Source organism: Seriola lalandi, unplaced genomic scaffold, assembly GCF_002814215.2.
Source record: "Seriola lalandi dorsalis isolate HSWRI2012SDOR001 ecotype SW California unplaced genomic scaffold, Sedor1 jcf7180002054861, whole genome shotgun sequence".
Taxonomy (NCBI): domain Eukaryota; kingdom Metazoa; phylum Chordata; class Actinopteri; order Carangiformes; family Carangidae; genus Seriola; species Seriola lalandi.
This window is the reverse complement of record NW_019525414.1, coordinates 4,749,700-4,767,370: the sequence shown is the minus strand read 5'-3', so window position 1 is coordinate 4,767,370 and position 17,671 is coordinate 4,749,700. Positions and strand designations below refer to the sequence as shown.

The 17,671-nt window shown below is 41.0% G+C and overlaps 2 protein-coding genes across 3 annotated transcripts in view; both read right to left on the bottom strand.

Moving 5' to 3' along the window:
- Positions 1–1,051: 1,051 nt before the first annotated feature.
- pfkma (phosphofructokinase, muscle a) lies at positions 1,052–14,634 on the bottom strand. Its single transcript, XM_023427541.2, has 22 exons — positions 14,432–14,634; positions 13,025–13,098; positions 12,781–12,858; positions 11,723–11,912; positions 10,213–10,378; positions 9,781–9,825; positions 7,294–7,402; positions 7,088–7,183; positions 6,904–6,996; positions 6,635–6,760; positions 6,412–6,476; positions 5,587–5,650; positions 5,282–5,428; positions 4,898–4,968; positions 4,703–4,790; positions 4,419–4,571; positions 4,167–4,331; positions 3,847–3,908; positions 2,621–2,732; positions 2,419–2,518; positions 1,546–1,651; positions 1,052–1,452 (listed from the first exon to the last, which is right to left on the bottom strand). Exons 1-22 carry the CDS (start codon positions 14,520–14,522, stop codon positions 1,311–1,313), a joined length of 2,343 nt encoding a protein of 780 aa, XP_023283309.1. The 5' UTR covers positions 14,523–14,634; the 3' UTR covers positions 1,052–1,310.
- A 1,684-nt stretch (positions 14,635–16,318) lies between these two features.
- troap (trophinin associated protein) overlaps positions 16,319–17,671 on the bottom strand; it is a 9,633-nt gene continuing 8,280 nt past the window's right edge. For both annotated transcript variants that reach the window (XM_087179661.1, XM_023427596.2), the window contains exon 14: positions 16,319–16,938. In XM_087179661.1, the coding sequence (XP_087035787.1) occupies positions 16,864–16,938 (75 nt within the window). In that variant the 3' untranslated portion in view covers positions 16,319–16,863. The remainder of the gene's footprint in view (positions 16,939–17,671) is intronic.

Here is a 17,671-nt window from a genome sequence, read left to right as displayed (position 1 = left end):
AGTAAAGTGAGGATAAGTCAATCAAAGTGCAATAAACAGAGAAAAACATAAATTAAATAATTATTTGGTGTGATCCCCCTTTGCCTTTCAAACTGTGCCAGTTCTGCTTGGTACACAGTTTTTCATGGTACTTGGCAGGTAGGTTGTTAGAGAACTGTGGATTAAGGCCGCCTCAGTGTCACCTGTCTCTTCATGTAATCTCAGACTGACTCTATGATGGAGACTTCAGGGCTCTGTGGAGGCCAGAATATCTGTCACAGGACTCCTTGATTTTATGTTGAATTTAGTTCTTTGACTCTGGCTGATGATGATGGACAAGAAGCTAATCAATAACGTTCAAAAATCTTTTTTTTTTTTTTTTTTTTACAATACATTATATGTTGCAGTGAAGTCTTTGTTTGTGTGCTCAGTAGTAACAATAGAAAAAGTTTTTCTCATCTGTTTGAGTTAATACACTGGCACCATACTAATGATCATGAGTGGTGTTCAGTGATACCAGCAGGTTTAATGAATGGTCTGTGACATCTTCATTGGCAACAGAAAGGAAGAGCTGTGATTTAATCACTTTTTGTCCCGCTTGAGATGCAATTAAGAACATCTGATAAGCCACTGAAAACACTTCAATTTAGATAGATAGAAACGCTCCACAGTTAATGTTCCCTCCAAAATAAAGAAAACATGTTTATAAATGAAGAAAATTATGAGTCAATGACTGAAAAATTAATTAATAATCACAGATATTGTGATGTGTTTCATCTGCTGACTCACAGTAAGTCCAGTCACCTTTGATACTTCTAGATATAGCTGGACTTCCTGTGGCCTGGATGACTGAGAATCAACACAGACAATACTGTATGTTTTATATGTAATTTGGTGACAGGCTTTACAAGCTCTCAACTAAACACACCATGAGCTTGGTTTAAGTGAAACTGAGCAAAAATAATTAAAAAAAAATCCAGAATACTGAGAATTAGATCCGCCTAGTGATATACATTCATTTCATCAATCACATTCACATTCTTCATTTAACATAAATCAACAACACGGGACATATTTTTTGAAATGTATCTTTAATCTGCTTCTTAAGACCTTGCATCTTCTACAAAGTTAATTCACGAAAAGGTTTTTGAGAGTTGGAAATGCCACAAAACACTAAATTCAACGAAGAAGCACACATTCAGGATAAGAGAGTAAGACAGCAGCTCTTTTACCAAGGCATGTGGACAGGTAGTTGGGCAAGAAAGAAAAATTGTAATTGAACAGACAATTTGCCTTGCTCTATCCCTGTGCTCTGTGAGAGCAGACTGACTCTACTTCCCAAGAGGACTCCTCTTCTTGATCACATGCTCCATATCAGTGTGTTCGGATGTGTCTAATTTGATGTTGTACTTAGCCAGGATCTTCATGATGGGCCTAATCTTCAGCCACCACTCGGTCTTTGGGATGCGGTGCCTGCAGCAGACAAAGGGATCAGTCAAAGTCACTGTTCACCATCACACTTGTTACTTGTAGTGCAGTATGTCCTATGGAAAACATGTATCTTACTCAAAATCTGTGTCTCCCTTCAGTTCAGCAAGTGGCTGGAAGGTGAGCGCCCTCTTCCTCATGCCCAGCACACAGGCAGAGTCTGGTGTGTTAGCGAAGATACGGCCTGAAGGACAAAGGAAGTGAAACAGCTCGGTTAACACCAAGCAGCAACCTCCGAGGTCTGAAAAGTGAAGCCAACACAGAAGTACCAAAACTGCAGTTCTTCGAATGGCCGCTTTAGTCTGGCTCCAACAGTGAGTCAGTCCCCATAAACTTGATGTGCATTAATATGTAAGTAGGATTTACTTTTTGTTTTTTGTTTTTTACTTTTCTAGGTTTAGTAAATTTTAACTACTGTCTGGTAGTTTGATACATCATCATATTTCATTAGCCATAGTTCTGGTTATAATACAGGACATAATACTGCCTCTCAGCAGCACTACTTCTTCAAGGTAGACCGGACACTGCATTTACTCTCTATCGGAAAGTGACGAGACGTTCTGGCCAGCTCAGGGCTAGCTGGTTAGCATGCTAGCTTCAGTAGAAGAAAAGAAGTGATAGAAATAGAAGCAAAACAAGAGTTAACGTTGGCGTTGCTGTCCACTGTTGGAGGCACTGCTCTTGGCGAGTAAAGGAATGAAGTTTGATGTTGAACTCACAACATTTCTTGTAGACTGGTAAGTAAACAGCTCTGGATGCTAACGTTGGTTATGTAGCAATAGCAAAAACTTACATATAGTTCCTTTAAGTTTAGCATTAGTAGCATATGAAGGAAAGTGAGCGCAAAATTTAGGTACAGTTGATAAACGCAGATACATTCCAGCACTGCCTGTTGGTATTATTATATAACATCCCAATGTGCAGCAGGAGAATTTGATTTTATCAACATACCATGCCTATAGCACTCCTTGAGTTTCTCAGTCAGCCACAGGACAGACTTGGCTCCCATTTTTGTGCCAAAGTTTCTGTCGAAGGGCGTTGGAGTGCCGCCCTGTAGACGAAAGACACATTTGTCAGCAATCACGTTTTAATGTAGAAAGCAGAAAAAGGAGAAAATCAGTCACTTTTTATTTGGAGGTGTTTCTACACAGACCTGCTGCATGTGCCCCAGAACATTCTTACGGCAGTCGAAGATACCTTTGCCCTCCTCTGAGTACAGGTTGAAGATGAAGTCGGTGGTGTAGTTGGAATTAGAGTTCTCGTTCCTATTGCAGAACGAACAGTGACAGATTATTCTACCGTTATCAGGACGGATATGAAGTTTTTCACAGCAGACATTTTGACTCATCACAGCAGTTAAAGAACAGGTGTTACTAATAACATTAATCAATGGCTCTGTTCTGTTCAAGTATCCCGGTAAGACAGTGACCTAAGACTCTGAGGCAGCTTGATGGAATTCAGCCATCGTTCATTTTATAATTTACAGCTGTGCTTGTCAGTGAAAATAACGTAGCGATAGTAGATAATCAAGTAGTTGTGTCCTGTAGATACAGAATGTGTTAAAATCCCCCGCGAGAGGTTATCTGTTTTTACATGGTGAAAAGGGCAAATTCTGAATTCATTATTTATGGGTTACGAAGTAAACGTTTGCCATTCCTACTTGTTAATTAGTCTCTGCTTAATAAATAAATGATTAAATGTTACCGGCAACATGTGTGTGTTAACTGGTTTTAATACTGTCCACTCCGTATCACTAAGTATTTACCCAGATGATGGGTATTTAAAAATTATTTATTTTTACAAAGGAGCAGTAACTACAGAAACAGTGAAGTTGATATAGAAATAAAATATATAAATGGTAAAACCTCACTTTTATGTGTTTTTTATTATTAATTACTGTTAAAAAAGCCTCACAAAATTAATAATTAATATATTAATTTGCTCCATTTGGAAAAGGAAACACAGTATCCACACATAAAATATGTTCTTGTTTTTTCTTAGCTCTCATACATTTGAACTAATTGTTTAGTAAGTACACTTTGAGCGTCTATATAAAGATGCTCCTTTCTACCTTCATTATGATTTAAGATTTAGCTATTGTGTTATTTATGTGGTTTAAAAAAAAAAAAAAACTCATTGATCTTGAACCATCAAAATATAATATAAAAACAAACTATTCCAGGAAACAGGTAAAATCTCACCAGCTAGCGTTAACCAGCCAGAGTACAGTTGGTGCAGTTTGTTTTTTGTACCTCTGTGTTTTAGTTCCTATGATGTTTTTTTGTTCTGGTCTTAACTCAGCTTTGACCACATATGTAATGACAGTGTAGCTCAATTCACATCAGCTGCCCTTCTGGGTCACACGTGAACAAAACCCACCTGAGGATCAAACCTCTCTTCACTGTTGTCTTCATCTTCGCCAGAAGATGCTCTACATTCACCTGTAGACCAAATCCACAATTCAAACACCCGCAACACGTCACTCCCCAAGCCACAGAAACGTTAAAAGCTGAAACCTGGTGACTGGAGAGGAAAACCAAAGAATCCAGCCGCCCACTGTCCATCAGTGGTTTTCTCCTCCAGTCAAGAGTTTTTGATCCTATGCACCCGTCACTACGACTTTAACATTGTCATTAAAATTATGACTTAAAATTTGAAAAAGTGGACAAACGGGTCCCGTTCTCGCAGGATTGGCTCACCTCCAGGTCTTTAATGTTGAATTTGTCCTCAAAGATGTAGGCAGCGTCAGCCCCGGCAGCCAGACCAGCCATGGTGGCCAGGTAGCCGCAGTAACCACCCATAGTCTCAACGATGAACACGCGGCGTTTAGTTCCTGCTGCAGACTGCTTGATCCTGTCACAGGTCTGCAGAGGAATATACTAGACAGGTTTAGCTCCTGATTGTTATATACATGTACGTGTGTGTGTGTGTGTGTGTGTTACAGCACTGACCGCGGTGATGGTGTTGAGGGCCGTGTCAGCGCCGATGCTGAAGTCGGAGCCAGGGACGTTGTTGGAGACGGTGGCAGGGATAACCACCATGGGAATGCACATCTCCTCATATTTCTCCCTGGCCTGAACCAGCTCCAGGCCTCCCACGTAGGCCTGCAACGGGGCACAAGGTGAAGATTCATTTGTTTGTGTCATATCACTTGTGAATTCATCACTGAGGCTGAGAGAAACATTTACACATGACTTCTGGTTTCATAGGAGAAGAATGGCTGTCCTGTTTTTACCTCAAATCCACCGATGATCACCAAAGCGTGGATGTTGAACTTGGCGATGTTCTGGCTGATTTCCTCCAGTATTTTAGCCGGCAGAGTTCTTTATTAAACAGAGACAAATAACGCCGTGAAGAGCTTGTAGTCTAATGACAGGTTTTTCTTTTCAATAAAGCAAAACAATAAGGATTTTTAGCTGATGTTTGATACCTCTTGGTGCCCAACATTGAGCCTCCCTTTCCAGTCCAACCACTAACTGCAGTCCAGGTGATGGGCTCAACCTGCAGTGGAAGAAACCATTAAAAACATACACCATTCACCATTAGTACTAATACCTGAAATATTGTGCCTGTTACAATAACTTGTCATAGTAATATTACAGTTATCAGTTGTGTTTTTATCATGTTTTTGGCCCCATTCATCAGTTTCAGTTTGATACATAGCAAGCTAAAGGCTAATTCAGTCTAGTCTAAACATTTACACATTATACATTGTTCTTGGATTCCTTGGCTCAGGATGACAAAACATATATTTTTTACAATTCATTCTCCAAATTTCATCAAATCTTAACAAAAGGGGGAAATGTGCAGCCACCTGTCCATGAGCCAGACCGTCAAAGCCGTCATGGACAGCCAACATGTTGTGACCCTGGATGAGGCCCATCCTGACTGCTGCACGGACTGCAGCGTTCATACCAGCACAGGGGGCGCCGATGTTCATGACGGCCACATTGATGTTACTCTGGCAGCAAGAGAAAGAGATTGTTGGACAAGAAGGTGTTGGTGTAAATATATATATATTTCGTTGTCTTAGTACGTGTACTCTGTGCAATGACAATAAAGTTGAATCTAATCTAATCTAATAACTCATTGGTTTGTTACAAAATGGATTGTCCTCACCTTAACATCTGGGGGGTTGATGTGAGCCAGAAGTTTGTATGTGTTCCAGTTGTTCTCGAAACTCCTGCAAATCATAAATACAGCGTGCTGGTTGCTCTGCGCTAAATTAAAATCAATCTTTTTCTTTTTAAAAATCTCAATGGTGATATCATGATCCCCTCCAGACATGTTTGAAGATTTTTTTTTTTTAATTCTTTGAATGCTTTGATATCTATTTGATTGAAAAATAGTTCAGTTACCTCTTTAAAACTTAAATAAACCTGCATCTACTCCCTCTCCAGAATCTTAAATACGCAAATATTATCAATTTCAAAACTTGAACAACTGGACAAATGATGTCTCCTACTTCACCAAAGTGTCCATTGTTAGTATATGTGCACCAGAGATTTCAAGTTACCACATCACCTTTCTGTTAGTTGTACACTGAACCATAATTAGCTTCCACATGAGTTAAATACAGCTTTAACAGAAGAAGTTTCTAATCTTTTCTAACCTTTAAAAATTCCCCCCTCCAGCAGATGAATGTGTTAACAGCCTTTTAGTGTCAAACATCATTCTGAACAATGAAGGCCAAACATTTGAGTGAAGTAAAAATGTGCAGAACACAATTTTAGTTGTAGGGGGGACTTCAACTTTTAGGTTGCACACTGCAATTTATTAATTTAATACAAAAAACATGATAAAAGTCTAATCATAATAATAATAATAATTTGATTGACACTGTCGTGGATCCTTGGTGCATCATGTTACACTCAAACACAATGTTTGCTGGATCAGTTGAATTGTTCATTCCTATCATACTAATCTTAAGAGGAAAATACGTACTTTCCTCTGAGCTTGATAGCATCCTCGAATCTGCCCTCAGCCATGGCTGCAGTCACGTCTTTGGTCTGTCAAGGAAAGAGAGAGACAGAGAGTGTGAGAGGGAGAAAGATGGAGAAAGATGGAGAAATCCCTTCCTGTAATGTCAGGAACAAAGAAGAGCAAAACACGAAGAAAGTACAGAAAGTGAAATCTTCACACCAGGTTGAAAAATATTTGGACGCACCACTTGCACACACTCCATGAGCGGCAGTCTGACCGCCTGGTTCCCGGACAAGCTGACCACACAGGCAGGAGTGTCTGGAGTGGCCTCCAGCAGCGCCATCACGGCCTCCACTCCCATCCTGCTGCCCTGGACGACACACACACACACACACACACACACACACACACACACACACACACACACACACACACACAGTCAGATCATTAGGCGTGTGTGAGGAGACGCAGAGTCAGAAATGTAGGCTGTTCTTTACAGCATCTATCGCTCACCAGGACTCTGTCGAAGGCGGAGGGTGTGCCGCCTCTCTGTACGTGTCCTAGAGTAGTGGTGCGAGTGTCGAAGCCGAGCCTGTCAGTCACCAGCTAAGGAACAGCAAAGCAATCTGTCAGTATGTGATATTGTCTGTGGTACTTGTAGTGTTGTCTCTCACTGATATCATGAGGAAGTGCTTGCCTTTTTAATCTGTTCAGATGTAATCGGTTTGCCTTCTCTGGACATCGCACCCTCAGCTACAATGATCACATTCAGACGAGAACCTCGGGCCCTTTGCTGAAAGAATAATCAAAGGAAATAAAAAAATGCGGTTGTGCATTCTGACTGACATGTGTACAGAGATGTTGTTGGCAGGCTTCTCCATCTGCAGATAAAGACACACATACGTCTGTCAGCCTCCTGCACAAGTGGTCCTCCCAGCCCTCATCTGGTGGCATCTCAGGAATGAACACCCAGTCGGCGCCACAGGCCAGAGCCGTCACCAGGGCCAGGTACCTGCAGCCAAGATAAAACCCATGTACCAGCTGTATCTGTAGATGATTCAGGTTTACGTCTGGAAAAAGGTACAGTTTAAACCTTTCTGACAAACTTCTCTGTTGGACCATGGACTTGCCCACCTGCAGTTAACAAAGCTGATTTAATTTCCGCCCATAATAACCAGGTATCCCTGGAGCTTCTGGCACTCACTGAGATCTGGATCAATCCTGAAACCACTGCTACCCCGAATGTGCTCTCTACTAACTACACATTCGCCCACACTTCCTGTCTTTTGTTTCACTGTTTACATCCCGGAGCTGCTGTCCATCCCGCCACCGCTGTTTCATTCTGCCACAACCTCAGCAACTTGTCTCCCACCCGCTTTTCCTCCATGGTCACCTACGCTCTGCCCCCAATTAGCACATTTTCCTCATGATGCCACAGCATCTCTGGATAACCTGTATCCTCTATCCACTAAACCTGCCTCACCCATAGCAGACTGACACCATCCAAAAGCCGCGTACTGGTCTGCTGAGAGAAAATGGCATAAAATCAGCGACCCCGCTGACCTCAAGGGTTATCAGTCACTCCTATCCTCCCTCTCCTGCAGCATCAGTGCTGCCAAAACAACTTTTTACCTTGATAACATCAGCAGGACGACAGACATTCTGAAACAATTTTTCCACCTTCAAAACTTTAGTCCTCCGCCACCACATGCAAATCTCTCAGCCAATATCTTTGCTTCCTTCTTTACTGAAAGTTGTAAATTCTCTGAACCTGTCAGAGACAACCAGTTTCCCACATCGCTCTCATGTCCTTCTCAGTAATTCACCACCTCCCTCACTCAACCCTCTGGCTCAGTAAAAGGCTCAGAACAAAGTGTAACATGTAGTGGTCCTACCACGTCCTTCCCAGCCTCCCCAGGTTGAGGACATGTTCTCTGACAGGTAGCTGCCCTACTACATGTGCACTAGACCCCATTCCCACAAACATCCTCCAAGCCATATCTCCCACCATTGTGCCAGTAATAACGCATGTGATAAATGCTTCACTGCATTCAAACAGGCTCGGATAACTCCCCAGGCACCACATTCAAACAGGCTTGGGTAACTGCTCTGCTCCTCACTTGACCCTGCTCAAGTGGAGAACTTTCGCCCGGGCTCACTACTTCCATTTGTATCTAAGTGTATAGAAAGGGCAGTTTTCAAGCAGAATTTCGTCTCATGGAAAAACCTCCTTCATCCAAATCAGTCAGACTTTAAGAACGGCCACTCCACTGAAACTGAAACAGCTCTAGTGTCTGTGACAGAAGCCCTAAGGGCGGCTAGAGCTGCAGCTCAGTCCTCAGTTCTTGCTGGACCTATCAGCAGCCTTTGATACGGTGATCCACTGCTATCTGTATTCATATCGGCATCTCGGGCAATGTGCTTTCTTGATTTAAATCCTATGTTAAGGGGTGCTCCTTCAGTGCGTCATGGTGGATATGTCATCCAAGACAAAATCACCTCTTCATCTCTTCATCTCTTACCCCAACCAAGGTCACGAGAAACCTGGGTGCCATGTTTGATGATCAGCTATCCTTCTCTTACCATGTTGCATCTGTCTCCTGGTCATGTTGCTTTGCTCTATACAACATAAGTCAGGCCTTACCTGACTCATACGACTCTCAACTCCTGATCCAAGCCATGGTTATCTCTCACCTCAACTGCTGCAATGCCATCCTAGCAGGCCTCCCTTCATGCACAGTGAAACCCTTACAGTCCAGACTGTTCTCCTTTGTGGCTCCCCAGTGGTGGAACAATCTACCAAATGCTGTCATAGCAGGGGCATCTCCATCAAGACTCATCTCTTGTCTAACTAGCTTAACTAGCGCTTACTATCCACTTTCAGTGCACTTCTTTACGTGACCTCCTTGCACTTATTGAATAGATAGTGCTAACGCCAAAGTCTTCTGCAGCACTGAAGCTTTAGTATTGTTCCTCACTTATACGTCACTTTGGATAAAGATTTCTGACAAATAAGTAAATGCAAATGTAAATGGAATTTTCTGAAATAAAAAAAATGCATGGAGACATTATGTAAATCAGTGAATTAGTATGATATTATTCATTAAAAGGAACTTTTTAAAAATGTTTTTAAAAAAGTTTCTCTGACTTTTTTTGCCTGTACTGTCACGGCAAGTGAACAATGCAAATAACAATTACTTTTATTTGATACATGCTGAAATAATCACTAGTGATCTGATTTTGTTTGGCATTTTATGATCAAATACATATCGTAGCATGGATAATAGTACAATAGGCAATCACATTGTATGTTAATTACATACACACACAGATTTGTCCCCCTCGGTACACAACACACACACAAATATACCAAACACACCAGGTACTGACCCACAGTGTCTGCCCATCACTTCCAGGATGAACGTCCTCTGGTGGCTGTGGATGAACATATTTTACAGGTAAGAAAGTAGGGTAATAAGTTTGCCCTGCAAAAATATCCATTTCATGATACACATTTAAACATCTGTGTATTCTGGGTGTACACTCTCATACAGACTATACCTTTCTAAATCCATGAAGCAAACTGCTTCAGTGAGACTGTATCTGGCCTGATGCTGCATAGTGTTAGTTTGCATAAGAAATGTGACGCATTGTTTCACACTCTAATGTTTTTCTACCTGTCTTCTGTTCTTTTCTGTTGCTACGATCCCACCTGAACTAATATGTAATTTCTCCATCACTAAGCACATGGTGGGGGTGGGTTGAGTGTGTGTGTGTGTGTGTGTGTGTGTGTGTGTAGGGGGGTGCACAGTGATGTCTGACCTCTGTGCTGTTGTGGTGATGGCATCCACCACCTCGATGATGCGGTGCAGGGCGGAGTCAGTGCCGATGGTCATGTCAGTGCCACAGAAGTCATTGTCGATGGAGCCGACCATGCCGACAATGTTCAGGTGGGAAGATTTCTTGGCTTCTGCATCTGTAATCCTTCCTACAGACGATTTGAAAATAGATGTTTTATTGGTTAATGAAAATAAATTAAATGTATAATACCTACAATTAGTTTTATAGTTGTTCTGTCCTTAAAACATTTCTTCTTCACATAGAAGTTTTTTTTCTCTTTTCCTCTTCTTTTCTGTTCTCAGAGGCATTATTCATGGCAGAAATGAGCTGTGGCCCCCCACTGACCGCAGTAATTTGGTTAAATACAAATTCATTTCATGGTATTTATTATATACATTTTGAAACAGAGCCTGTACAAGGCAGGTTATAATTCAGGATCCACTTCAGAGCTGTCATCTGCTTAGTGGAGCAATTAATCAAATCCCTTGTTTGGTAACGAGGTATGTTTTATTCACCTCATCTTGAAGTTTCTTTTGGGGAGTTTTTCATTATCAAATTCGAGGGTCTAAGGACAGAGGGTGCCTGTACAGATTGTAAAGCCCCTTGGGGCAAATTCTTAAAGTGTGATATTAGGCTGTATAAATAAATCTGACTTCTTCATAATCCTTAAGATTTCAGCTTTCCAGGGGTTTGATTACAACTCGCCCATTTTCTGTACTTACGAATACTTACCTGACTTCTCTGGAGATTCTCTACTGCACTATATGTCTTGTATTTGGCGTCTTCACGTTTTGTTGACTGTGTAAAGTAGATCCACACTAAGGCACCGCAAGCCTCTTTACCGCATTACGGCATATCACAAAGCACATGTGCAAAAAAAATTAAAAATAACGGAACGACTCAACCAAACATTTTGTGTCCCTAGCTGCTTCCTAGACAGAACGGTTACAAGGAGAGAGACACAAACACACACACCGCTCTCTAATTATAGTAATAGGATTCTGGCGGCAGCAAAAACTCATTAGCAGCTGCTTTGTCAGAAATGCAACAGAAGGGCAAGTGTATTATCTGTTTACAGTGCAGCCAAACAAACTAATGTGGTATATGTACAGGTAGGTAATAAGAAAAAGAAGGAAATAAGAAAACTCTTCCACTAATGATGAAATCTACTAGATAGAGAGCTAGTGTTGATAATTACAGTAATAGTATCAAAAATGGGGTGTGAGTTAATGAACATCTGAAGGATTATTCTAAGGATTATAACTAGAGGTTGACCTGACCTTCACTCTTGTGATATCAGTAACAGCAATGTGGTTAAGGTCAGGCAACCAATTCACACTCACTATTGATAGCATACGGGAAACAAACAGTATTAAAGTCTGACATTTTGTTGCTCCAATCCATCTTTAAGTGACGGACTAGAAAAGAAACTCAGGCAGACATTTTGACGGACACAGTTGTGCAGACACAGCACTATGTTTTTTCTCTTTACCAGCTTTGACCAGGTCAACCAGCAGTCCGCTCCACTCAGTCCTGAACTGGTTGGCTCCGGTCAGACTACCGTCACCTCCGATCACACACAGGTTGGTGATGCCCAGCTTCACCAGGTTGAGGGCAGCCTTCATACGACCCTCCCTCTCTCTGAAGTCCTTGCAGCGGGCACTGCCGATAACTGTACCTCCCTAACATGTGAAGAGAAGAAGCTGTTTTTATCACAGTTACTCATACACCAAGATTATCTGGCTGTGGAGGAAGAAAAATGTAACATTTAACCCCACAATGTTTTCAATAGAAGTTCTCCAATAGCCTGTTACCCCTTAAATACAAATCTCTACGGAGAAATGGGCATCAGGGCAGCTTTATGACACACATTAAGGTGCCTTGAAGGCTCATCACGGGGGGTTGCATCATGTTGAATAGGCACTGTAAAGATGATATCCTAGGATGGCCCATGCCCACTCCATTGCTCACTTTCACACACTTCATGAATCTAAGCATGTCATGTCTTCTCCACTGCCAGGCCGCTTAATTTAGACAACAGAGATGACAACGATGTTATTGCACCGCCATCATCCCTCGGTCACAGGACCAGGTCAGCCATTTAATATCATCACTCAGAAAACAGTCTCTCATGTTATCAGAGCTCATGGAGACCTGGAGGAAACTCTTTACTCCCAGTGGGGTAAGTGCCGGAAAGGCTAAAGGGTCAGTTTACCCAAATTATGAAAAAGTAGATGGGAGAGGGGACTGGGAATGTTGAAAAATAAAATAAAAGATGGGGAGATTTGTAATTATGCTTTTATATTGTAACAGTAAAGAAATTAAAACTATATTCATGGCTAAGCAGCAGTGAAGTTAAGTGAAAAATCTATTTGTTTATAATTTGGGTGAGCTGACCCTTTAATGACACAGGTCTGTCACATTTGAACATTTATCTAGATTTCAGTTTATCACTGTCTGTCTACATGGAAAAAAAAAAAAGAAAAGCGTGGCTAATGTGTATAAGTTGCGTTGTGTTGGTCTGTGCTTTGTTTACTGCACTTCACTCACCAGCTGAAGCATCATGGACACACTCTCCCACGTGGCCGGGCGAATGTTATCCCCTCCATCCACCAGGCCCTGGTATCCCTGCAGGACACGATAACATACACTGTGGTACAGATACAGTTACGCCTGATGGACTGGTTTAAATAAAGGTGTAACTTTGATAATATACGGACTCCTTCAGAAGTTTAAGAATTTATTTGTGATATTACGACACATCTGTGTAATGCGGCCTGTTCGCAGCCCTTACCTCGTGAACAAAGTAGACTTTGGCTCCGGTGTAAAGACCAACTCTGACTGTGGCTCTCACAGCGGCGTTCATACCTGACACACACCAATGACATGATGATGTTAATAACACACACATGATAATATTATCACGGCACATGTTGTGGATTATGTGTATAAGTACATCTGGTTGCTTTCTCACAATCCATTTTGTTTGCTTTAGCACAGTTATGGTCACAGACTCTCTCTCCACCTCCCCACACTCGTATCTGAGTTCGACTCATTTGCCGAAAAAAGAGACAAAACGATTAAAAAAGTCAAAGATGAATTCCACCGATAACATTTTCTTTTTCAAATTTTCAATAGATATATCGCGATAATATCATTAACGTGAATTCTTAAGGCCACGATAATCGATTAAAATGATATGAAATTAAAACTGATATCATCACTAATCACATGACAGTGTCAGATCCTACATAACACTTCCTGTCACAAGACTTACACCCATCTTGACCTTTAAGTGACCTATACATTGGAATCAGATGAGACAAAAATACCCTCAGGGAAAGGAGCTGAGGTTATGGGACTGTACGTCTTGTGTAGCATCTCGCCCTTAGCTGTCTGGCACACGAAAGGCCACGGTGTACGTTTGTGTTGTGGTAGGCTGGCAGATCTTGCAGCTCTTGTTTCAACAGACAGCAGCTGTGGATGGTGGGCGTTTCTCTCCTCCATACCAGAAAAAGGTCACAGCCACTAAAATTAGCCCCAAAGGTGAAATAAGGGAATGCACGAGGGGGACAAGGGGCAAATAAAACCTACACAAAGAGTCAGAGCCAGGTTTGGAGGGAAAGATGGAACAGCAATATGAATATGAGACATCGCCGAGTTGAGCTTCAAGTAGAGCTGACGGATTAATTGTCTATAGAAGCTGAACGTCAAATTATTAAATATAATTATCAACTGTCAAACTAGTCTGGAAAGAAAAACGTGTTTGAATTGTTATCTCAAAGAACTCTTAGATGAAGCTTGATTTGTACAGTTTCTTATCTTAATCGACTACACATTTTAGCCAACCGTGGGAGTTTATGGGCTTTGCCTGTCATTTATAAGGACATTAGGCAACTGCTCACGACTTCAAATAGGATTCAGACTCGTCATCCCCCGGCAGCTGGCCTTCGACTCTGCTACTCTTACATCTTGGAAAAATGTTGCATGCGCTTACTTAGGATGTCACGCAGTCAGAGCATTAACATGATACTTTATAAGTAGAGAGACCAGTGTTTCTACAGCTGGTTGGATCCAGTGTCGTTGTTGTGCTCAGACACATCAGCAGGGAAGATGCTTTTCCCCATTTTGCTGATTTTATGTTTTAACAGTTCAAACGTAAAGCAGAGATTGAAATTGTGCAGCCTCATCCTCTGCTTACCTTGGGCGTCTCCTCCTGACGTCAGCACGGCAATGGACCGTCCAAGCCCCATCTTTGTGGGGTCCGCGGTTGGATGGACATTCTGGGACATGTTGCCAGAGGAACCAGGCGGACAGGTTGGCGTGATGAAGGGAAAAGGAAAAGGAAAAGGAGAAAGACCAGAGGGCGGCTGCTCTTCCTTCACTCTCTACTTCTCAGGGGAGGCACGAGTGAAGGCGCAGGCTTTATAGACTACTGTTCCTAATCCTGCCCCGCGCCCCCTCCCGCTGACACCCTCCACCACGCACTCAACTCTACTAAATATACATCAGGTTCTGTAACCACCTGCAGTGGACAGTTACAAGCAGGGAAACACAATGCATGTGGCTCTAATGTGACAGGAAACAGTTTGAATCTGCTTCACATTAGTTGTTTCCAGCAAAGCAGCAAAATAATGGAAAAGGATTTTGAAAGAAAAATGGTCACTTCTTTGGTTCATTGTGTCACTTCTGCACATGAAATTAGCAGAAACTCAAAAGTTTCTGAAAGATGAATGAAGAATCCTGAACTCAAACGATGAGTCGATTGATCGATTAGTCAATCAACAAAACTGATCATTTATTAATCAAGTAATTTTCTCTTCTTCTTGCTTCTCTTTCTTTCATTTCATTGTGAATTGAATACCTTTCGCTATTTAATCAACAATTTGTAACACAACATGAGCTCACTGAATTCATCTCTTTGGTCTCAGGTCGTTATGTTTGACATTTAATCGCCGATTCAGCAGCAGGGTGTGTTTCACATGTAGAGCACTGTATGTAATGCGCTTCCAGAAAAAGGCGTGGACTCTACATCTGGCCCAGAGAAAATCTGACAAATGCAAGACAATATGGTATATCTTGTGTCATGCAGTAAAGATATATATACATATACAGATATATACATTTGACTATTAATTTCACAAAGTCATAGTGAAAAATAAAAACACTTATTACACTCTAAAGTTCTGAGAGCTCACGATAACAGTCAAATTGCTTGTTTAGTCCAAAGGTTCAATATACTTTGATAGATAAGATAGAATTTGATTAATTTGATCTGATATTTGAGGGGTTTGAACCAGCAAATATTTGGTTTTTCCCTCATAAATGACTTAAACATTTACATGATTATCACAAACCTTGATAGTTGATTTTCTGTTGATTGACTGCGTAACTGTTTCAGCACTCAACCTGACCTTCAGTCACGAGCGTGCTCCAACAACACTGAATCTTTTCCCAAAACACCACCAATAAATATCATGTCTTCTAATCCCGCCTGCCTGGTAAACATCCATATCTTTCAAACTAGTGTTTGACTCAGGGTTTCTGCAATAAAATTTCTCAAACACTTTTACATGTAATTTGGGAGTGTAAACTTGTCTACCTGTTTTGGGAAAAAGTACAGGAACACATAAGGAAGTGGGTCGGCTTGATGATACCTGTGTCGTCAAGACTGTGACTATTGGAGGACCAAACAGAACTGACCAATATATCAAAATAATTTTACAGTGATATAGGTAGGGGTCATCACAGCTGCCTGAGTGATCCTCAGATCATGGAAAACTTGTTTGTTAAAATCAATGATGAAGGTGAAAACTGAAAGAGGCCTTGGGACGTGTTTTTTGCTCATAGTATGAGTGAGACACTGTGATCTGGTTATATTACTTTAATTGCCATATGTTTGTTTCGGATTTAAGTATGTCTGTGTACCATGGGATTTGGAATATCTCATAATTAAAGATGATAATACTGTCTGTGTATATTGAAATACGTTAATAAAAAAGAGTACTGGCCCGATGTGTAAAATTGGTGAAGAACCCCTTGTCAACAGTTTCAAGAGCTGAAAGGAAAATCACAGATATCTTGCCAGTAACATATATACATTTATTATAAACACTGTACATTATGAATTTTAATCGTTTTCAATCCACAACAAGATTCTGGTTTTTAAAAAATTGCAAATAACTAATAACAATGTTCCTAATCTACGTGCGTGCTGTAGCTATAACACTGATGAAGTCTAGTGTCTTCATTGACCTTTTACAACATTTACTTTTCCCACATTTAGGTTTGGATTCATGTCATAAACATAATATGTAAGAGCTGTGCATCTACATTATGGACAAAGATGAGTGCCTTCAGTATAAAAGATGCCTCATTTAACACATATAACCTCTATTTTTTTGTTTTAGAAAGCATCTATTAAAAAGTAAAATCATAAACATTTGTAAGACAAACGGTTTGAAAAAAATGACACCAGTAGCGTTCTTTAGACCTGTGTTAAGGCTGGCAACAGCAGTGTTGGACAAACATCATCAGTTCCACTAGAGAAACTCTCAGTCATCAGTACAAGGGAGTAAGCTTATCCACTCTGGACTTTCACAGTAAAAACAAATACTGTACTTGTAGTGCAAATCATCTCTCCTGCAGTGGAGAGCTGTGTGGAGAGGAAGGACCAGAGGGGAGATCGAAGCCAATTGGAACAAATCTCTGGAAAAACAAAAGGAAAAGTTGGATTTGTATTAACTTGTGTATGTGTGTATATGTACAGAGAATATCTACGTATATGTTTTAAGTGCCATGTGCCGTTCAGGATGTCATTGTTACACTAACTGTGACAACTTGTAGGGCTGTGATACTGCACCGTGTTGCATCATATTGTGTCCAGAATTAAAAGGAAAAATTAAACCTTTTGGAAAATATGTTTATTTCCTAAATATACTAAAGCCTGCAGGCAGTTAGCTTAGCTTAGCAGACTTGGGGAAACAATTAGCCTGTCTCTGTCCAAAGGTAACAAAATGTGTCTACCAACAACTCTAAAACTCACTGGTTAACATGCATTGTTTGCTGAGTCTATGTAAAAACAACAAGTTATGTTACCTTCAGACAGAGATAGGCCAGCTGTTTCCCCCTGTCTCCAGTCTTTAGGGTTGGTGTGTGTGTTTCAACAAAAACTTAGTTCCTTTTATGATCACATGACATTTCTTCTAGCACCACACTCACCACACTCTAATGGTTGGGCTGCAATTAGAGCAGATTGTCGCCATTTTAATGTCTTCTGTTCAATCCTTTTGTGTTTTGGTTTGTCATTCAAGCTGTAGATTCTAGGGAGCACAAGGCTTCAGACATTTGTTCTTTGTTTCTAATTCTTTTGTTTTTTGTAACTTATAATAAATAACTGGAAAACTTTTGACCGGTAGTGTGTGTGTGTATATATATATAT